This window comes from Caloenas nicobarica, chromosome 23, assembly GCF_036013445.1.
Source record: "Caloenas nicobarica isolate bCalNic1 chromosome 23, bCalNic1.hap1, whole genome shotgun sequence".
NCBI classification, from domain to species: domain Eukaryota; kingdom Metazoa; phylum Chordata; class Aves; order Columbiformes; family Columbidae; genus Caloenas; species Caloenas nicobarica.
The window spans coordinates 5,796,646-5,819,004 of NC_088267.1; the positions used below are offsets into that span (position 1 = coordinate 5,796,646).

At 48.2% G+C, this 22,359-nt stretch overlaps 2 protein-coding genes across 5 annotated transcripts in view; both read left to right on the plus strand.

The window, feature by feature from the left end:
- Positions 1–467: 467 nt before the first annotated feature.
- HMGN2 (high mobility group nucleosomal binding domain 2) lies at positions 468–4,044 on the plus strand. Its single transcript, XM_065650787.1, has 6 exons — positions 468–774; positions 1,515–1,559; positions 1,885–1,914; positions 2,229–2,279; positions 2,604–2,699; positions 3,122–4,044. The coding sequence occupies exons 1-6, from the start codon at positions 760–762 to the stop codon at positions 3,155–3,157; spliced, it is 273 nt and encodes a 90-aa protein (XP_065506859.1). The 5' UTR covers positions 468–759; the 3' UTR covers positions 3,158–4,044.
- A 6,177-nt stretch (positions 4,045–10,221) lies between these two features.
- Positions 10,222–22,359, plus strand: part of RPS6KA1 (ribosomal protein S6 kinase A1) — a 45,775-nt gene continuing 33,637 nt past the window's right edge. Inside the window, exons 1-5 of one of the 4 annotated variants that reach the window (XM_065650785.1) lie at positions 10,222–10,336; positions 13,241–13,517; positions 16,017–16,142; positions 16,256–16,359; positions 16,713–16,843. In XM_065650785.1, coding sequence (XP_065506857.1) covers positions 16,733–16,843 — 111 coding nt within the window. In that variant the 5' untranslated portion in view covers positions 10,222–10,336; positions 13,241–13,517; positions 16,017–16,142; positions 16,256–16,359; positions 16,713–16,732. Of the gene's footprint in view, positions 10,337–13,240; positions 13,518–15,981; positions 16,143–16,255; positions 16,360–16,712; positions 16,844–18,126; positions 18,241–22,359 lie in introns of those variants that run through there. The other 3 variants (XM_065650783.1, XM_065650784.1, XM_065650786.1) reach the window with 3 other exon arrangements.

The following is a 22,359-nucleotide window of genomic DNA, read 5'->3' on the forward strand; positions in this document are numbered from 1 at the left end:
CCCGTGATTACTTTTGCACCAGCCTAACTCCCAATCGCCCATTTTTTTTTTCAGGGAAACGCCGGTTTCCCGGCCGCGCGGTGCCCCAGGAGCGGCTCTGCAGCCGGGGGGGCGCGGTTTGGGGGCCCCGGTGCCCCGGCTGGTGCTGAACGAACAGCTCCGCTCCCCGCGCAGCTCCCGCGGAGGCGGACGGGGGATGCTCCCGCCTTTCCCCGCGTACAGGGGCCGCGGCCGCGCTCCCCATCACGCAGGCGGGGCCTTCCGCGTTGCTGATTTTTTTCATTTTTCCCCCTTTCTTTTGCCTGCCCCCCCCCCCCCCCCCCGGGTTTTCCCGCCCGCGGGGCTCTGCGGGCAGGCGCGCGGGGGGGGGGGGCGCGAGGCCCAATGGCGCGCGCGCCGCCTCCTCAGCGTCTCCCCCCTCCCCTCCCCGCCTGGCCCCACCCCACGTGACCCCGGCGGGCCAATGGGCAGGCGGGGCGGTGGGGATCCGGCTGGAACCGGTTGGGCCGCGTCCGGCTCTATATAAAACTTTATAAACACCCGATTGAAATTAGTGGGGTCGGCAGCCAGCGGAGCCCGCCCCGCCGCCCGCGCCGCGCTCCGCTCCCTCCTTCCTTCCCTCTCCCCGCTTCTCGCCGCCGCCCGGCCCCCGCGCCCCCCCCCCCCCGCCTCCGCCTTCTCCCTCCGCCCCCTCACGCCGCCCCGCCGAGCGCCGCTCTCCCTGACACACACACACACACAGCGCGCCCGCACGGAGCCATGCCGAAGAGAAAGGTACGTGGCGCCGGGGGAGCGGGCCGCCTCATCGCGCCCCTCACGCCGTAGGGGCCTACGGTCCCGCCGCCCCCCCCCGCGTTACCGCCTGTGGGAGGGGGGGCGGGACTACGGCTTATCCCCCCCCCCCATTCGGGGCGGTAACGGCTGCGAGGAGCCGCGCGAGGCCTCACCGGGGGTGGGGGCGGGGCGGCGCGGGGACCGTTACCGGCCGCGCGCGCGGGGGCCAACGGCCGCGGTTGGGGGAGGGGCGCGCGCCGGTCCGATCCGGTTGGTTTTGGCGGGAGGACGGGATGAGGCGGGGGAGGGGAGGGGAGGGAGCGCCGGTGGGGCGGGAAAGGGCGGGAAGCGGCCGCGCTGCTGGCGCCCGGGCGGCTTTGCCGCCAAAACCGCCGCCCCACGGGGGCAGCCGTGGGCGGGAGCGGGGCCGCCCTGAGGGGGCAGCGCGGCTCCCCCGCTCCCCCCGCCCCGGGACGGGCTGACCCGCCCCGCTCTGGGCTGGGTCGCTGTGGGGGCTTCCGGCCCGGGGATCCCGGCTGGCGGAGCCGCTGGGCCCGCCGGTGCGTCCGGCCCCTCCCCGAATCTCGGCGGCCTCCGGACCGCCCAGGCGCAGGTGGGGGCGGCCCGAGGCGCGGGGACGGCCGGTCAGCCCCCGGGAGCGGCTGGGAAACGCTTCCTTTGTACACGGGGGGGTTAAACATAACGGCTGGTGCCGGTACAACTTGTGTCTCCCGTCCTAGGCTGAAGGAGATACCAAGGGCGACAAGGCCAAAGTTAAGGATGAGGTAAGAAGTTCAGCGTTTTCAGAAAGTTGGTTTATAAAGTGTTTATGTTGGACAGTGAGATTTAACTTCATCCCAGTAAAGAACTTGGGAGCAAGGGGACGATTGGTTGTAATTGAATCAGACTTTTCAAACTGTTAACTGTCTTTTAACCTTAACCATGAAAAATCTATTTAACTAACTTGAGTCTTATGTCTTTTGAGAACAGACAAAAAGGGAAGTAGAAACTTAAAAAATAGTTCTGGGAATTTACAGGTTTGAAATAAGAGATTATGAGGTTTTGAGAGTTCATGTTGCATTAAATTCAATCATTTTTCTCTTTAAACAGCCCCAGCGGAGATCGGCGAGGTTATCTGCTGTGAGTATTCTCTTGTTGAGCAGAGATGTCCCAAAACTCGGTAGTTTTAGGCTTCAGTATTACGTACTGTGAGGGCTGCGGGTGTTCTGCAGAGACGCGTCGTTCAGCAGAAAGTTACTGGCTTAATGCGCTGCCCCATTGTGTGGTGCTATGGGAGTGGTAGAATAATTGACAAATCCGGTTGAAGTGCTTCAGTTTCAAGTGGTTTGATTTGCTTTCCTGAACTTGAAAATATTTGCGTTGTGTGTGTTTAAAAAGTTGTATGTTTCTCCTAAAATAATCTGAGTAACAGGAGGGTTTTTTCTCCCTCACAGAAGCCCGCTCCTCCAAAGCCAGAGCCTAAACCTAAAAAGGCAGCTCCAAAGGTAAGGTGTTGTGTCAGCCCTGTTGTTGAGATGGAAATGTAAGAACTATTACAGTAAAACTTTGAAATTGAGCTGCATCATCACTTCTATAAAGCTGCCCTGAATACTTTTGAACTCTACAAAACTCGCAAAAAAAAAAACCAACCCCAAAGGGAAGACTCCTCACAGTTGTTGTAAGTCTCTAGACGATGCAAATGTTTGTGCGTTGCGTTCTTTTTGGGCCAACGTCCAATGCCGGTTTTTACCATTCTAGTTTTTGGATTCTTGTGGCTTAATGAGCGGCTGTTGGTAATTGTAACGGTGACCGTCGTTTTGCATTGACAGAAGAGCGAGAAGGTGCCCAAGGGCAAGAAGGGGAAAGCTGATGCTGGCAAGGAGGGAAACAACCCTGCAGAGAACGGAGATGCCAAAACAGACCAGGTACAGCAGCGGCTCCGGCAGCTCCTGTTACGCCAGCAAGTTATTTCTTTCCATATCAAGCACAGACAGGTTTAGACTTGTGCTAATAAAGAGGAATTATTGTTTGATTATTTAGACGTGTTGCTCATGACACCAACACATCAACAGGTAGTTGAAGAGTTAAAGTGTCTCTTTGCTGGTTGAAGTTGCTGCATGAAAGTTCTTGTTTCGCCTTGTTCTGAAAATACAGAAAGTTTGCACACAACAAAGCAACTTCAGATTGCCTTTTATGGTACTTCAAATGTTAGATTTGTTAAAAATTAGGGTGCTGCAGCACAGATAAGGTTTCTTCTGTTCAGAGCATTGCTAATTAGAGAAATGAGTTATCAGTTGTTTGGTGCAAGTCTGTGCTATGTATTGACTGGTTCCCCTTTTTCTTTTAGGCACAGAAAGCTGAAGGTGCTGGCGAAGCCAAGTAAAAACGTGTGAATTTTTGATAACTGTGTACTTCTGGTGACTGTACAGTTTGAAATACTATTTTTTATCAAGTTTTATAACAATGCAGAATTTTGGTTTACTTTTTTTTAAGCTATGTTGTTAGCACACAGACCGCTTCGTTGTTGTGGTTTTTGGGGAGGGGGAGGGGGGGCAGTGGGGACAAATGTCACTTAGTCTATTTCTCGGAACCTAAATTTTAATAAGAGAAGTATTTCCTGGTCCCCCAGTTTTTGGAAGAAGGGCTCTTCCTGGGTAGAGGAGGAAGGGATTCCCTTGCGCTGCACGTCTGTTCAGTCCTGTGAAGTGCATACGAGTGAACGTCCAAGCTCCTAAGGTGCCTATTCCCAGCTTCAAACCTGCAGTTTGTAACGGTGTCTGTATTTCCTTCCACTCTTTGCTGTTTGCCTAGAGCCTGTCACTCCAAAATACAGCACAAATGGCATTTTGGGACTTAACACTCTTAAGTGCGTTGTCGGGTGATCCAGACTTCTGGTGTCCAATTCAGGATATAATGGCTCTAAAAGGAGCTGTACTTCTTTTATATTGTGGATCTTCAGATTAAGAAAACCTGCATTTTAATTTTTTTTTCCTCTAAAAGTTAGGGTAGGTTTGTGAAGAGTTGTTAAACAACATGCTAAATGTGAAAATGTCCACCCTCACTCTAAACTTTTCCCTTTACAAGTATGAAATGAAGATTCTTTGGTTTTATAGCAACTTTTACGTTTTGGTAGTCCATGAAGGGAGGGGAGTTTGACAGTTGTTGTAAAATGTTGCAGATTGTAGCCCATGTCCTGCCTAAATTACCATGATTGTTTATGAAAAGTACCTTTAATAAAGCTGGATACGGTTTGGCTTGGACTGTTCTTAACGGCTTTCTAATTTCTCTTGCCTGTATTTCACCTCTGCTGTGGCTGATGGCAGAACTTTCTTGCTGCGCACAGGTATGCATTTGTATTTAGGTGGCGTTTTCCTAATGGCCAAGACTTGGTTTTAAGCACCTTAATTCAGAGAATTCAGACAATCCACAGCTGAAAAGTGGCATTTCCTGACCTAAAAGTTAGATTGCTGCAGGACGTTTTGAAACTTGAATTATTAGGAGGCCCAAAGTGGAGCATGGAAGTGAATGTACTACAGTAAATTATCTTCGTTACTGTTTAAAAAGTAGCCCTATACAAAAAGGGGAAGAATATGGTAATCTTGCAGTTCCTGTGGAGAAAAAGAAATTTTGGTAAGCTTTTCTTGGTGGTGAAACCAGAACTAGCTCCAAAAAACTGATTATGTGTTAGGTTTCTGTGCTTTAGCTTGAATGTTGTTGCTTCTGCTAATGAAATACAGACTTTGCTGTGGTGGTGACTAAGCAGGACACAAGATTTATTGAGTAAAACTGCACCGTTTTTCTAGTCACTACTTAACACTAGAGAGCAGAGCCAAACCAAAAACCCCATGTGTGAATATCTCCTTCGGTAACTTTTCTCAGACTGAATATTTTTTTTATGTCTCCGCTTGGCCTTTCCTGGGACTTGAGTGTCTGTTCTCAATTAAGTTCTGTGACCTGTTTCAACCTGTGCTGTTTTCAGAGAGAATCCAATGAAAATGAGTAGGGCAGAGTTTGACATCAATAAGTTTTCTCTGTCTAGAAAGCAAGAAGTACATTGTAGAACAGCTGGACCTATCTTGCATTGTCATGGCTGATATGTCTTAAATTTGACCTAGCAAACATCAGAAAATAATGTATACACCTCACCCAGAAGCAGCTTAGAAATGGCCAGCAAGAACAGTGACAATTTTAACTTGGTGCAGCTGCTGCAAGGTGGGAACAGAGAGGAGGTTGTTGCCTGTCCAGGACGTTCTCCAAGAGATGCAGCTTGGGGGGAGCCCTGGGACATGGTGTATGGGATTGAGATGTTGGGGCAAAGCTGCTGCAAAAAACTAACGGTTCCAAAGGAGTCGGGTGGCTCCTGGAACGCGCTGGTGTTCCCTGCGAACACCTCTGATTGAAAGGTCCCTTCATCCCCTGATTGTTCCATAAAGTACTGCTAATCAAGTGTAATTGCAGGGTTTCTTTTTGTCAAAGAACCTGCTGCTTAATTATTAATCTTTTCAATACCTAGAAGTCTAAGTGGAATGTTGCTGTGTGTTACTGTACAGGACATTTTCTCCAGGTGAGCAGGAAAATTATTATTTTATGGAGTAACTGCCACAGAAGTTTCCCTGTAGGTCCTGAGCTGTGCTATCTCCTGCTCACCAGTGAACTTCCAAATGTTTTATCTCAGATATTCTGCATTGACTGCCTCAATGTCTTTGCCACACGTTACTTCATGCTCGTATCATAATATGCTTTGGAAAGTACTGATTTAATTTTTTGCTACAAAATTCCTGTATTTTCCTTTATCCTGGTCTGGAATCTATTTGCTGATCAGAACATCCCCTCTGCACATGGAAAAGTTGCTGTAGAGAAGTTTTAACCCCGTCTTTTCTCTGCGTGATGTGCCACACGTATTTGCTGCTGCAAGATTTGAAGCTCTTGCTCCATCCGATGTGTTTCCCACTGGACGTGTCCATGTGCTGGAGTTATTGGCCTGTTGGGCTTGACTTGACATGCAGGACTCGTCTATTTCTCCTTAAGCAAATAGAGGGAAGGGATGCTAAAGACAGTAAATCCAACTAATTAGTTCTGTAAATTAAAAGCTAAAAGAGCAGGCAACCCTCTGCTGCAATCCGTGTGTGTTTAGTGGTTAGAACAGCCACAAATCTGCATCTCCAGCTGCCAGAATGCCTTAAGCTAAAAATAAGTTTTTCTGTTAAATGGTAATCATTTTACATGGAAAACTGTCTCTGTGTATCGTCTGGGATGTGATTTATGCTGTCGGGTGCATTTAGAAAGCTGGCCTGGCAGGTGGTCTTTGCATTAGCATGTGTTTTGTCCTATTGGAGCTCACAAAAACTGGAGACCACCAGAGCCTGATGGAAACAAAGCTAACGTGAAAAGCGACCCGATGATCTCCCGTGGAAGGGTACCAGGGCTGTGCAGTAATGTGCAATTATTTTCCAATTCAAAAGACAGAAAGCATCCCATTTTAAATCAGGCTGAGGATTTGAGCGTTAAAACTGGGAACAGATGACAACAGTTCCTACTTGCAGCTGATTATTAAGAAAGGCTGTGGGTTGCACTAACTTTAGGCAAAAATAAAGTATCAGGTGTAGGAACAAACTACTGTCAGAGCCCGGTTGTGTTCCTGGGCTTTGCTCAAGTGTCCTGTGTATAAATTTGTATGGGGTTTTTTGCGTGCTGTTCTTCAGTACTTCTCAAATATTGATATCTTAAGGACCAGCAATGACAGTTTTGGAGGGGTGAGACAGCTGGGTAGTGTTCCAACAGCTTCATCACTTGATTTTGGTGGTTCCTGTGAGGGCTGGACTGGGCTGGGCTGTTATGCAGCGCTGGGTACGTTGACGTGTCCTGTACTTCAAATAAGACATAAAAGCTTTTTGTCTTTTTGCTAATTACCCTGGTACTGAGCATTCTCTGTCAATTTACATGATAATTTTTCTTGTTCTGCTGTCTGATACCGTTCCTGCCTTCCTTTTATCCATCCTTTTACAGAAAATCTTGCACAAGAGATGTACAAGAAGCCAGATTCAGTGTGCAGGGAGAATCTTGCTCAGAGCTGCAGTTGCTTGTACATAAAGGGGAGCAGCTGCATCCAGGATCCAGAAAGTCACCACTGACCGTAGAAAGACAAATGAGCAGGTTCAGTGTTCTTCCCAGGCCTTGACGAAGTAGTTGTCTACCAGTATGGTTTAAATCCGTGTAAAATTAGTGGCTATGCCACTAAGTTGTTTTTCAGTTGATTAATTTCAGCACAAATTGTCTGGGAAATAGACCCAAACTGCTGTTATCATTTATTTGCCTCTTCATAGGTAAGACTGCAAAGAATGGTGGAGTTTGAATGGCGCTGAAAGCTTTGGCAGGCTTCCAGCAGAGCCTGCGGAGGATTCTTGCTTTCCTAATAATGCAGATTTTTTTGCTGGGGTCTTAAGAAAGTTTAGATTACTGAGAAATGATAGAGCAGAGTCTCTGGACTCCCCGAATCAGTGTATTAATACTAAGTGACAATTAAATGTGAGTAGAAGTTAAGGTGAGCTGGTTACAGGCCAGTGGGTCGCTTACCGTAATCCTACAGAACCACCTTTACTCCCACCCTGGTTTTATTTTCAAGTGAATGTTGATTGTTGGGCTAAAAAAAGCAGAACGAGGACTCCCTGGGAACGACAAGCTCCTGTCCCTGCTCCTCCTAACATGGTGCCCTTGGATTAACAGTTTTGAGTTGCAGGATGATTTTCTCCTGCAGCAGTCTTCATCTTGCATTCACAGAGCTCAATTATATTTGGAAAAAGTGACAATATCCTCCTCCCATCAGCTGAGCCCTGCCAACAGTGGGTATGAAGAGGATTGAGGAAGGAAAACGGACTCAATTTCACACAGCGAATATTGAGTTGCAGGATCATTAGTGTTGGAAGAATCGCCTCCCTTGATGTCACAGGGGTTTCATTGTCCCTAAATCGTTCCAGATATGGTAATACCATACCCAGGGACTAATATTGCTGGCTATAATTTCTGAGGAATGGGTCCGTATCCTGCAGTTGTAGAGATGAAATGGAGCTATAGTTAAACTCACAATTTACAATATGAGCCCGTCCTCATTGGCACGGATGGGAAGGAGATGGCACAGGGGGAGCTGACTGAGAAAAGTTAGATTGGGGCTAATGAGGAGATACTGACTAATAAAGAGCTTTAATACATTGGCGTTACGAAGACTTCTGATGTGAAAGGCTGAGCTTTTTTTAAAAAAAAAAAAAAAAAAAAGTACAACTATTTTGACAGTCTGTCTGTTTTTTAACCATCTTCTTGCAAAGGAAATTTTTAAGGTGCCAGAAAATCTGTGGCGTGGCAGAAGAAACAGCAACAGAAAACATCAGGGAAAACTTCCTAAATGTGAGATCTATTAAAACGCATTGAATCCTCCAAACAAGAACATTTCATCGCCTTAGGCACATAAAAACTGGTCTGGAGAAAGTACTAAGGTGGCAGAAGGAATGGACCCGCAGTGTCTGCAGGGGACCTGTGTCATGTCCCGTCACTCCACCTTTCAAAGCACCTGCAGGTACTGGCAGACTTTACATTTTGCTACTGGATACTTAACCCCAAACTTGCCAGGTTTCCCCTTCTGAGCAGATTTGATCGTGGAGTTCATTTTCTCTTACTGAATTAACCCACTGACTTCACTTTTGGATTTTTAACGAATTTCCCTCTGGGCAACAGCTCTCCCCTGCTCTCAAGCTTGTTGGTTGCTAGAGAGAAGTTACTATTAGATTACTATTAATCCAGTCACACTAGACTACTATTTTAGCATTGCCCAGACATGAGATTTTTGTGTGCTTTCAGTCTAATAAAATGATATCTCTGTGTTTATTGTTGATGGAAATAAGTGTTATCTCAGTAGAAGAACTGAATGTACGTATGTTAGGAGGGACTGATTGTAAACTTTGGCAATTAAATTAGTTTTTCTTGTAATTTCCTTCTTACTAGAGATAAAACCAGAGGTTGTTACTATGTTGTGGGTATTTGGTGAACAGGTTTGGTTGGACTGCAGCCTAGTTTGGGATGCCTGGGTTTCCCTACCATACCATAAATCAAATTAGCTTCCGCGTTGGCAAGCCCTGCAGAAATGAAGGAAGGAAAATTCCATTGATACTGAATTAATTTCTTGTGGAAAACAAAAATACCCATGGTTTCAAAAGTAAGCTTGATCTGAGGCACGTTGCCAGGAGGAGGCCGGATTGGAAAACTTCATGGTACCTCCTTGCCACAGCCCAGCGGACTCCGGGCTTTGTGTGGTGTTCATCTCATTATCCACCGCCTTGATTAACAGCCTGTTCCTTCCCTTCACCACACGGTGGTACCAGAAAACACAGAATCGGTGCTTGGAAGCCAACAAATGGCAGGCGAGGCCCAAAGGCAGCACAAGCTGCCTGGTAACGAACTTGGGAGATTGGAGCCTGGTTTATCACAATCTCATGTATGTTATTTGCTTTTAGAAAGCAGGAGAATCGCTCCTCCAGCAACCTCCGTGCTCTTCTGCCACCTTTGGAGGATCAGCATTAGACAAACTACAATGGCCTGAGCAGTGTGAGTCCCCTCTGAGCCTCTCTATTGTATCCATATAATCACAGTATACAAGTGCTTTCCATTTTTTGTCATGTTTTTGCTTGAAATCCAGAGTGCCCAATTCATTATCAATTTACAGGCGTAGCTGGCATCTCACAGGAACCTATCTGTGCTATAGCAAGCCTTGGAACTTAGGCTTCCCACATTCTATTTTAAGAATCACCAGACCATTCCTTTTCTTCCTCAGGCAGTTATCGCAGCTGCTGTGGCACATGTCCTGAAAATTTAAGCCTAAACTAGAGCTGCCGCTATCCGTCTCATCTGTTCTCAACTGGGGAAGGGATACTGTATCTTAAATCCATGTTTAAATAGGTATCATATAAGCCTGGTCACTTTTAGGCTTGTTGGTACAAATTATAACATCAGATTTGCTGAATCTTCAACCTGAGATAACAGAATAAATTGTATTGTTCAAAGAAATGATACATTATTAAAAAGCTTCCTGCACTTTCAGTCCTGTCTCCTTTTGCTTTTGTATGCCAGTATTTTGAGTGCGTGTGCTTTTTCTCTACAAGCTAAATCTAGGAAATGGAACTGTAATGTTTGTGCTAGTTCACAATACTCATAAGTCTAACTAGTGTGATTTTTCTGATGCTGTAAAACTCTGCTCAGTTCACCAGCCAGCAGCTTTGACCAGCATTGCATTTGTTAAGTATCACAGAATGATAATTTATAGCGTGTATTGGGCTGAAGCAATACCACCAATTGTAAGAGAGCTGCTTTTCCTTCACCTTTTACATGATGAAATACCTCAGTCATTAGGTTATTTCCTTCTAACACATGCTTTCCGTGTTTGCCTTTACCAAGGAGCTGTGTGTAAAGCTGGAAAGGAAGTGACTGCTTCCCAGAGTTGCCGAGATTGCATGTGGGGCACTTGACACCCTCATGATACTTCCTTGAAGTGGATGCAAAACAGAAAGATGAGCTCCCAGTAAGTCAAATTCATCCCTTTAGTTCTCAGTACCTGCTGGGGGTGGGGATTTATGCATTTATTGGATGAAGTGGAGAAAATACCACCCAGAATTATAAGGAAAAGGCAGAGATTTGCAGTCACTGGCAAGTATAAATGCTGTAGCATGAAAATGTAGCAGACACTGAAACCAAATGTTTCAGGGACGTCTGAGTGTACACAGTACTGAAAAATATGACGTAGATTTGATTCACTTGTCTGCATTAAATAGGCCTTGTCACCATGCCCTCCTAGTTCCTAAATAACAAACCCACAGTGATTATTCTATGATATTTAAACTAAAGGAGAGGAGATTCAGGCTGGACATGAGGAAGAAATTGTTGGCCCTGAGGGTGGTGAGAGCCTGGCCCAGGTTGGCCAGAGAGGTGGTGGCTGAACCATCCCTGGAGACATCCCAGGCCAGGCTGGACGGGGCTCTGAGCAACCTGAGCTGGTGCAGATGTCCCTGCTCGTGGCAGGGGGGCACTGGGGGAGCTGGGAAGCTCCTTCAACCCAAACTGTTCCATGATTCTGTGATCGGCCTGGCAGCCCCACAGCCACCCGGCTGGACAGCAGTGTACTGGCCCCAGCCAGGTCATTTCTATACAGTGCCTGCCTCGCACACCAGTAAACAGATTGTTTAAGATAAAACGCCCCAATGTCATCCCAAGGTCCTTCTCACATGCCGTGTGCTCTGCGCAGGGTCGGTGCATTTGCTGCCTTTGTGCACCAGAGCGGTGAGAGGTGCAAGGATTTATTTTTTGAAATCACAGGTGTTGGGTTCCTGCCCAGTATGAAGAAGCGATGTCTGAGCAGGTAGCTCATTACGCAACCAGATGTAGATGATGACAGAACTGTGGCTTCTTTGCGCTTCGGTGCAGTGAACCCAGCAGCAGTTCTCATGCACAGTTGCCTTATGTAAGTTTGTGTGCAATACTGGGCTTTCCTCGCAAGAGGGAGTCTTCCAGCATCGCCACTCGCCCTCAGGTTCTGCAGATTTTTTGCATCTCAGATACAGTCCCCATCTTACACTGGGAGGCAAATAACTCAGATTTTCTGAGCAGCACACAAGAATCAGATGGGTAGATTTGTAGCTTGCTAACAGGAAATCCTTTGGGCTGAACTTGGCCTGTATAGTCACTAGAGAATAATTCTGAAAGAGGATTTTTCTAGTTACAGATCAGCAGTACTGTAGGTACTCTAAGTACTCTAGGTAAACTCACCAAGAAATGCACCAAGCCTCTCCTCAGAGAGAGCCAGAAAATGCCCAGCTGGACAGTCCTTACATTTCTAAAATAAACCACAAGTGCCTCATTTGGAAAGAGGAATGTCTGAAGAGCAGCCTCAAAGCTCCCTTCCTTTACTCATCATGAAGGTGAGAGGAGGAAAAGATCAATTTACAAAGCAGAAACAAAAAGTTCCCCCAGTGTTAGCAAATTCTTTTTGCTGTCGGGTATTGATCCTGTCCCTGGGGAGGCAAAGAGGGAATATTTTGAAATAACCAAGCAGCAAAGTACCAACCTTGTATTTTTGCACCATTTTACTGTGTGCTGAGAGACGTGCAACGCTGCAAAATATCCAAGAGCTTTGCTAACTCCAGAATGTGGGAGTTTTGCAATGCTGATGAGGGACAGATAGATTTTTCTTTTGCCAGGTAATTGAATTTCTGACATCGCTGAACCTCTTGTGCCTTTTGTTCGCTCCCCAACAAGGAAACCATTGAGCACCGTGTAGATGGATCTCCTGCCTGACCACGCAAGTGGCTGAGTCACATCTGAGCTGCTGTGCTGTGTCCAAAATACAAAAAGCAAGTGTTATTAGAAGAAAAGTTGGAGACTTGCTTCTTTTTCCCTGAACGATGAAGGCACCTCTTTCCCACGCCTCTCTAGAAAATCTTGCTTGTATTACATCTTCTTATGTAATACAATTGGTCATTAGGCCAAAATATTCCCAGTCAGGATAACTTCTTAGATTTTGGAAGTTTATTTCTGTGTTTATTTTTGGGATGTAGCTTTTCAAGGCTGGGTGTGTGCAACAGTCTCTGTTTTGTAAGAGCACTGAGAAGTAAAATACTGCAAGTCATGAATATATCAATCTTGAACACCTCAGAAATAAATTTTGTTTTTTCCTCTAAGGAAAAGAGTTTATACTGAGGTCCTTAGACTTCCAGTTTTGAAATGGTTTCTTTTTATGTGGGGTGGTTTTTTTTTTGAATGGTGGCATCCCAAACTATGGAACGGGGTAATTAGGAACAGGTATTTGTGTGTGCCCTCTATTAAGCAGGACGAGACTTGTTCAGTTGCATGATGGTAGGCTTGAGACTGCGATCACTGGAATGACATTTTCCTCTTGCCAGAGCTGGGTTTCTGTTGAAATGTGGGTTTGTTTTCCCCTACCTTGTCCAGAGAAACTGGGACCTGTGTGCCCTGTAAGTAGCACAAAACTCAGGGCATCTGTTTGTATCCACTTAAAAGCCCCATCACTTGTTTACAAGTTCTTAAACCTAAAAGAAACATAAAAACCCACTGTACTTCACCCTGTTGTTTACTCAGCTTTCTCCTTGGCTAGGGGACAGTGGAAACAGGCCTGGCAGTTTCACTTCTGTTTACAGTTTCTAATAGTTTTCACTTTCGTGTTATCACTCCCTTGCACAGCACTACACTGAAATTAAGCACAAACCTATCTGTATGCTAATTAAAACCAAAATTTGCCGGATAACTTGCTCTAAATAACTTACCACCTGGGCTGTGAAGCTGCTTTAAAAACTAAAAATAATTTTAAAAAATTAAGCAATTGCTTGTATTTTATATGGAGTTTTGTAAAAGCCTTTTTTAGGTGTAGTTCGAGCCACATTTGAGCTCTTTTTATTTTTTTTCTTTGAAACAGGGAGCTGAAGTCAGTGGAGCCTGCAGAGTTCTGCCCGGGTGTGTGTGCTAAGGCAGCAGCAAGTGTGTGCAGTGCCCGAGACCGTGGCAGCTTGTCATGAATCCAAAAGGCTGAGTGAGAGCAAAGGCTGGACGGGCTGTGAAAACAGCTCCTCCGAGGTCGAGGAAACAGCCAAAGGTTAGGCCAGAACCAAATGCAATTGGGCAGAGCATTATCAGACTCGCATAGTTCAAATACCGAAAAAGCAAGTCACTTCCCGCTCTCTCCTTGGATGATGGTAAGAAGAGATGTCTCGTTTTCAAACAGATGATTTTCTCCTTTTGTTTGGCTTGGCTTTTGTTTGTTGTGTCCTGCATAGGAGCAGGAGCAGACCACCACTCACTGATTTGCATCCAGGAAAGGGAAGGTAACTGATACAGGAGACCGGCAGCGATCGTAACCATGACAACCAGCAGATATGGTCTCGCTGCCTCACAGCTCATTCCCCATCACCTCCCCTGCCTTCCCCGGACACATCCTGCCCCGACGGGTCCCTCTCCTCGAGGCACCTCTTGGCCACGGTTCAATGTTCCTGAGAGATAGGTGCAAAATTCACAAATTAAGCCAACAGCCTAATTAGTTCAGCTAGCAAAACTCTTCCTTGGCTTCAGCCGCGTGTGCTTCAGCCAGGGGTTCCCTGGGAGACGTTTCAGAAGATCTGCTCCGTGGAGGAACAGCATGGTCTATGGTAATACCACGTAGAAGCAGGGTAGGCTTGGCAAGCTGGTAGTTTGCAGAACCAGCAGGCAAAATGCAATATATCATGCAAAAGGAAACAGTTTCAGCTCTGCTAGACACCTTCAGAAATGCAAGTGGGCTGAGCAAGGTAGCGCGGTGCTCACCTTTGCAGGAAGGCTGAGGTTGAAGGTGTTTGTTCTGTCCAGAAGCCTTCGGTCTGCACAAAGCCCTCGCAGGGGAACGGGGCCGTGCTCCGCGGGGAGCTCTGCATCCTGCTGCGGTGTGCTTGCTGCATTCCGACCGCCGCCTGGGCCTGCCTTGGGAAAACGCTGGCATTTGAGGCAGCTGCAATCGCACACGGTGCTCAGGAACGGAAAGAAATCTGTCAGAAAAGCAAAATGCAATTCTGCTGTTAAACACAGCCAAAGTTTCTCATTTCCAGGGTCCCTGTTTTATATCTTCAGTGTGATGTTTGTACCACGCTAAAGAAAAATGTGTCCCTGAGCTCAAAACAAGGTGATCTATCATCTCTTCCTTCAGAGTGGAAAAACAAAGCAGAAGAGGCAAGGAAATGAGGTTGTGAATTGAGAGCTGGGGATTAGGAGACAGGACGTGGAGTTCAAGTTCGACCCTGACAACCTGTTGAAAACATGACTCAGTTTCCCTATTAGTACAGCAGGGATAACAATGAACTACGGAACTGATTAGTCAATCTTAAAAATACAGAGAGGGTTGCTGTGAGCTCTAATTAAACGACTCTCTTAGCGTAAACACAAAGCAGATTACACGAGTCTGTAAATTGTAGCAGACGTTTGGGACTCAGCCTTGCGAGTTCTCGTGCCTGCGAGCTTTTTGCATTTCCTTATATGAGTAAAAGCAGCGTAGCATGAAGCAGCCAGTTCGTGAGAGATGCTCCCTGGCTTTGGGAAAGAAGAATGGATATGGTGAGCCGTGGGAGCGCTGGGTTGCTGTGTGGTTTGGTGGAGAATTGCTTGAGCAGCTCTTGGAATAACAAGGAAAAAATTGGATTGGGTAATGTGGGTAAAGACCAGTTTTGATACGTCCACTTTAGAAGTGCTTCTTTGGGGATAACTGTCTTAAGGAATGTTGTCAACCTCCCTGAAAAGGGAAATGTTACACACCAAAAGCCAGTCAACTGCAGAGGCAAAAATATCTACAATTGTCTTTGAGAAGGTTTCGATGTTTTTAAAACCAAACTCAAACTGCAGCATTTTGAGGTTCCAGCAAATGCAATACTGACAGAAGGGCCAGCCGGCTGATCTGGAGTCCGCTCACCATAGCAGCAGCTCTCCCCAGCCTGCAACTGCCTCTGAATATGTGTTTTAATCACTGTATTTAGCCATGACACTCACCCAAACAGCGAGTTCTGGTGTTCAGTGAACACTTTTTGTACCCTGCTTTCAGGATAGGGGCTGCTTTTCATAGCTGTTCTTTGACTGGGAAATAAACCACCACCGCCTTTCTCTTACCCACACGTCCTGCCCTGGACTTACCAGCCATCTCGTGTGGCAGGTTTCACTCTGTTAATCAACTACAATTCAGCATTATCTGGTGCAGGAATTGGGGGAAGGTCAGTCTGAGAACAGCTTCTATCAGCAGATAAATGGCTTTTCTTTGAGTCGTGGAGCTGGGGATTGAGAGACTTTAGCTTGCTCACCAGCACTGCTGCTGACTTGTGGAATTTCTTAGGCTTTCTGAGGGATGTTAGTATAATTTTGAGGATAGTGTAGAGCTACCTCAGCAAAAATCCTAGCCTTTAACAAAAGTAGGTGCAAAAATGCAGGGAATAATCATGCACAAGTTGTTTGTTGTCTCCCAAATATCTTTAATTTGCTGGTTTATTAAAAGAAGTGGGCAGGATAATTTGTTGGGTTTATTTAGGTGCAGTGGTACTTGTGGGTTTAGAGCTGTCTTTTTCTTCCAGCCTCAAGAAGTCATTGCTCCATAAAGCTTCATAATTTGTGTCTTTTGTCAAGTTCACGGTCAGCCTGCCTGTCTTTCAGCTGTGAAATATGAAGGACTTTCTGCATCTCCACAGACCTGCCAGGGGATGGAAGCAGCAGCGGTTCCCGTCTCCCTTCCCTCCCTGAATTGCAAGAGGCCTTGCTCTGCCTTCCAAACGGTTCCTCTGGATATTGCCCGTTCACCTTTCACTGTGATCTTGGTAATGAAGTCTTGCTTTTCTACTGGTTACTGTACCACCCTATAACTGCCGCTTTTTAACACTTCAGAAGGAATTATTTTTAACATATTTTTTCTTACTGTTTATAATAACAGTCATGACCTTGGAGTAAGACATTTCCCAGGGGATAATGACCAACCTGAGATCAGCCCTCAGCTCCTGATCCTGCCTGACGTCCGTGGAATCTGGGAGCCATTCGGTGGGTGATCTGATGGGAAATGGCATTTGTGCCTGGGATTGTGGCTTAAATACCCCCTGTGGCCTTGTCACCGGTGTGGGAAGCTCCGAATGCTCCGGGATGTGATGACCAAAGGTTGGATTCATGGGGGCTGCTGTTAAAGCATGGCAGGTCACCGAGTAGTGTCTCATTTTGTTCTCCTTCCAGAAAGGAGGCAGAGAGCACTGTCCTACCCCCACCCCTTCTGCCTTCCTACCCCAGACCCGTCTGACACACGCAGAGCAGAAGGAAAGGGAGACGCGTTTTGCAAACAAATGAAGGAGGTAAATGGGATGCTGGTATTGACATCATTGTGCTGTTGATGCTGTTTAAAGCAGGTTGCAGCAGATGGAGGATGGATGTAACAAGGCAGCACGCCGTGTCCCAGGCAATCAGAGGAAATTATGGACAGCTTTGGAGCTGTATGGATAACCCTCCACAAGACCTGCTTCGGCTTGCTCTAACAGTAAGTGACATGAGTTTAATTGGCTGTAACAGGACCTCACTTAGTACCAGTCTGGTGGATTTGGGTTATTTAATGCCTTCATCTGGGGCTCCAACACTCCTGGCACAGAGGGGGCTCGGAGCAGAGGACTCAGAGATGGCAGTTCCCAGGCTGGGCTCCAACACGTGCTGTCACTGTGGGGATTTCCTACTCTCCGTTCCCCCACATGCAGAAAAGATGACAGCTCCAGCCTAAATCACAAGCAGGGTCTGGTGGTGACTTATAGATTAGCTTCAAGTGCTGTGAGCATTAACTGGAGTTAACTGGAGCACCAGGCTCTGTCCTAATTTTTTGGAGTTTGCTGCCCTGTCTGGGGAGGTTGTGGGCTCGGGGCTGTACAGCTGCCCTCAGAACACGAAACCCCTGCTGTATATGCTTTCACTTGGGCTCATTAAATATTTCCAGCCACACCTTGATGAAGTCAACCCTTAGCGATGCACCCTTTTAAAAAGATTATTTGTTTTTAACAAGTAATTTTATAACGTAACACGAAAACACGTTGCTTTGGGGTTTGGTAATGTGTGAGTAGAAGGGAACTTTTTCCTATTTGAGAAACCTAGCAGGTGAGAATAGTTATGAATTATGAACACTTGTGCTTAAGGCATCTTTTCTCTGAGGATCTCCAAGCACCGTAGAAAGGTGCATGTGTTTTTTCTCCAGGTTTTGTAGGGAAGGCGGGGGGTTGCACCGCAGACAGTGATGAGCAGTGACTCACTGAGCATCTCAAACTTGGAATCCGGATTTCCCAGAGCAGTTTCCTGCTTTGAGCAGCAAACTGAATTGTGTCACCGCGTTTAGCCTCACCACCTCTTCTTCTGGTGTTCTGTAGCATCGTGTGAAACTGTACAGGAAAAAAACAAAACAAAACAAAACCCAACATCTTTCCAAGGCAGGGAGAAGTGGGAACACTCAGCGCTGGGCGTTGTTCAGTGGAGGTTTGACGTTCAGATGCTCTTGGTGCCTTGAGGATTCCTTTGCTAGACCTGAGCGCGCAGTGACTGCCCCCTCACCTTCCCAGCAGTTGGAACCTCTGCTTTCATCCTAAAATCCGAGCAAATCGCACAGGGAAGGGCGCAGCCCCCTGACCCCCCCGCGACCCCCAGAACAGGGGCATCTCCTCCCCCTCGACCCTCCATCCCGCCCCCCCCAGGCCGGGCGGTGTTTCCCGGAGGTTTCGGCCCCGCCGAGCCCCCTCCCGCCGCCCCGCCCCTGCCGCCCCGCCCCGCCGCTCCCGGCCGGCCCGGGGAGCCGGTGCCCAGCGCCGGGCTCGCTGCGAGCCCCGGGCCGCCGGCAGCATGCCGCTCGCCCAGCTGGCCGAGCCCTGGCCCAACATGGAGCTGGTGCAGCTGGACACGGAGGTGAGCGAGACACCGGCCATGCCCGGCTTGGGGAAGGGGGGGAGGATTCCGCGTCGCTTCCCTCCCGCTTTCCCCGCCACCTCCGGGGGTCTCCGAACAAAGGAGCGCCCGGCCCGGCCTCCCGGAGGGACCCTCCCGGCTGCTGCGGTCACCCCGGCCCGGGCGGCTCCCCGAGGCGGGCGTTGGTGGCTCGGGGGGGTCGCAGCCGGTCGGGGCTGGGGCGCCGGGGGCTTCCCGGCTGCGCTGCTGCCCTTGGCGTTGGGTGTTCGGGGAGAGCGAGCAGCGTGCGCCTCCGGCTCCTCCCAGACACACCGGGAAACGGTCCCTGCTGAAGGCCCGGGGGATAAATTCCTCGGATTTTGGGTCTTTCTGCTCCAGGCTTTCTCATTATCTGCCTCCCCAGTCGCTCTCCCAGGCCTGTGTTTCAAACTCTGATCGCGGTCCTGTGTCACTTTTGCTGGATATTTTGCTCTTTCCTCCTGCTTTGCTCTTTTCCTTCTAATGAAGACTTCCAAAGCAGATGTGCAGGACAGTGCATAGCATCTGTCCACATCTGCAGGCTTGCATCACAGCCATTTCAGGAGAAAGGGACAGCTTGTAGCAGTTCTCACCCGTCGCAGAGCAGCCAGCTGAGGCACTGTGCTCTGGCACTCTTTAGTTAAACATCTTCTCATCCCAATTGGAGCTAGCAGCTCTCCTGGAGAAGCCAGAGGGATGGTGGGGATTTTGTCCCAGGTGTTTAGTCAGGTCTTGATGCTTTCCCATCGTTTTGGCTGGATTCAGCGCTGTCACGCTCTTTTATCATGCCTGGGGACATCGTGATGCTTGATCGGTCAGATTTGCTCATTCCTATTTAAAATTGCCTCTTAAGAGATCTGGGTTTTGAGTGGAGGCAGCGTTCCACCACTGCTGCCATGGGAGGTGTGCTTGCCTCATTTTCGTTGGCCAGATACACCACAGCTTCTCCCAGAGACCCCCTGTGTGGGTGGGGAGCTGTGGGGAGGGTCTGTCTGTGCTGTGGGTGCCAAACAGTGGGCATGAAGGTGTGGTGGGCTCAGTGAATCTGCTGTGAAGTCACGAGGATGGGTTTGTGCTCGAAAATGGGAGAGGAGGAAAGTCCTGCGGTGACTCGATCGCGATTCCTGAAACCACACGGTGCGCCCAGAGCCAGGGTGGAGGTTATTGCTGGGAGACAGGGCTTTTTATTTGTGGTTTTTTTCTATTCCCAAGTAGGAAAATAGCCTGAAAAGTGAGACAACGCAACTAGACTCATAATGGGAGGAAACTAATGCCGGTGCCCAGGGCGGTGAATGCCGTGGGTGAGATTGGTTTACTACTTAATCCCAGGTCTCCCAGGTGCCAGGCGGGCGCTGTGTCAGCATCACGGGATCTCTTCCGTGCGGAAGCGGCTGGGGGGCCCGGTGTATTTGTCATCTGTGAAGACTGTGGCAGCAGCAAGAGCTGTTTTCCCCATTGCATTGGCAACGGGTGTGTTAATTGTAAACTGAAACTGGAGGGCCTGCCTCTGGCTTCTGAGCTGTCCCCTTCCCCCCTCTCACCTTGGCCAGAGCTCTAGGTCAGGCTCAGGAGCCGCTTGCAGGTGCTATTTCTGCAGATCAGTCTTTTTACATCTCAGGATCACAAGTGGGACGTTAGTAATTCACCTCCCTTTGTTTTGAGGTGAGCAGGTACATGCACTTGACTCCAGTGAGGAAAATAACACAGATGCTCTTCACCTCTAAACCTGGCTGTTGTCGCTTGGGCCAGGCTTTAGAGGGCTCCCTTATTTCCAGCAGCATATCTCTGAAAACCAGAGAGAGACTAGGGCTCGGAGCGAGTTTTGCACCTTGAGAGGTTAAAATCACCTAGGGTAGGGGCCCAAGGAGAAAGTTTTCACTGCTCCTGGGCAAGGTGGCACCACTGAGAAACCGAGGAGACTTTTCTGGAACATCAGTTACGTAAATCGCCCTGGGATCGCTGCCATCCAGGTTAGAAACTGGCTTCCTCCAACCTTTGCTTTCTGAGTCATGGAGCAGAGGTGCTGTCACTGTGCTGGTGGAGGCATCAGTCCTGTTGTGCAGAGATTTGGGGTTTTTCCACTGTGTTTTGGGAGCATTGGCCGTCTGCTGCTGGGGACAGGTCCTGACTGGTGTCCCTTGTCCCGGCTGGTGTCATTTGTCCCCATTTGGTGCCCTTATCCCCGCTGTCCCTTGTCCCAGCCCACTGGAGCTGTGTTGGTGAAACATGTGGGACTGGGTGGCAGTGGGAGCTTGAGCTGACCCCCTGCAGGAGACAAGTCCCTCTGTCCTGAGGGCTGAGCCACCTTCGTAATGCTTTTTCCTTCTTTTTTTTTGTTTTTCCCCTCTGTTGTCTCTGCTGCTTATATTATTCAGAATATTGCTTATGTAGTAGAAAAACCTGGCTGGGGCAGAGTCCAAGTGATAGAGAGTGGAGTTGAATGACTTCATCACCATAGCGATGGATACTGTCATCGGGCTGTGCTTTTCTTTAAACTCTGGGCTTGTTGCACAAACGTACAGCAACACAACTGACGTGGGCTTACGCCAAACCCAACCACTTCAAGCTAATTATTTTTCCCTGTATATGTGCATCATCCTTTACTGAGCAGGAGCTTTTCGTGAATAACTATCTTTTTCAAGCATCTTAGCTGAACAGCGCATGAAGCAATGATCAAAAGATAGGGGAGGAAGCTGAGCGACTGTCGTCTCTGATATGGCTTGTGTGTGGACTCCTCGGTCTGGCTGGGCTACACGAATTCTTTTGGAGATCTTTATTTTTGCAGAATCATTTCCTTTCTCTGAACTGCAATAGGCAAGATCTATAAATTCCACTTAATAATAATAAAATGCCGCCTTCTCGTGTCAAAATAGTAGAAGCTCTGGGGCGAAGGGTTTCTTCCCCCACTCCTTCCTACTGGAGTGCTTCACGGTTCATCAGTTGGGTCAATGAGCATCTCTGGGTCCCTGGTACCCTTGTTGTGTTGTATATGGGCATCTCCAAAGTGACCAGTCAAAACCTAGACGTCCAGAAATCACAGCAGGCTGCCTTTCTAAGGAGAAATGTCGATAATCCGGGATGATTTGTGCTGATGGTGCTAACTATAGAGCGCAGCCCTTGATGGCAGCAGGAGTGGGCATGGTCCTGCCAGGGGTGAGACCCGTCCTGCTTTCAGATCACAGCAGCACTGGCCTGGCCTCTAAATTGCTCCCTGTGGTGCGGATTATGTGGAATTAAAGGGATTTAAAATGCAAGATGTCCTAAGATAAATATCTCCCAAGTTCAGCCAGGCTGGCAGTTGCGTAACCAAATACACTTGTTTTCTAGCACACCTTTCTGCACACGATCGAGAACTCATTAGAGCAGCGTGAGTGCAGAAGGGCTTTTGCGTTACCTCTCGGGCGGTTTTAGCTGTCGCTCGCCCAGAGGGGCCCTCGTGGCCAGGCTGCCGCTCCACGTGCCCATCAGATTAGCTCCGTAATCCCCATTTCTGCTCACCCCAGCGCTGGGCTGGACGGAAAGCTGCAGGGACAAGCTGCTGGCCCCCGCCGAGGCTCACGCTGACTTCTTGGTAGCCCAAACCCTGCTCTGCCACCACTTTCATCAGCCCTGGGCACTCGAGGGAAGCTGCGTCCCCCCCTCCTGCAGCAGGTATTGCCTGGTTGTTGCCTACCGGGAGATCTTCGGGTTGTTTTTGGAGTGGGACATTCAGGAGGCTCCTTTCCAATCCTGAGAACAATGTGCTGTCAGAGGGTATCTGGCACAGAGGCGAACACACAGGCACTTGCTAACACGCTGTGCGTGGTATGCAGGGGGCGTGCAGAAATAAAGCATTTTAAAGAGGCAAATGTCAAACCAAGAAAGCCACAGACTAGTTCAGCTCTACTTACGACGCAGTGAATGGCCGTATTTTATCTGGGGAGGTGATGAGTCTGTAGCTGTGCGTGCGTTTCCATCTTGGACACTTACAAATGGCTCTTGAATTCCATATGAGGGAATAAAGGCTGGTTTTGCTCTGGGGTAGAAGGAAAGCACTTGGCTCTAAATACTGCAAATCTCTCCTTACACATCTGCCTTATGTCATCTTGAGAAAGTGACTGT

Excerpts from the sequence above, each read along its gene's own strand:
- HMGN2 (XM_065650787.1), top strand. Across the intron at positions 1,560-1,884 it reads AGGCCAAAGTTAAGGATGAG|CCCCAGCGGAGATCGGCGAG; the intron begins GTAAGAAGTTCA and ends CTCTTTAAACAG. Across the intron at positions 2,280-2,603 it reads CTAAAAAGGCAGCTCCAAAG|AAGAGCGAGAAGGTGCCCAA; the intron begins GTAAGGTGTTGT and ends TTGCATTGACAG.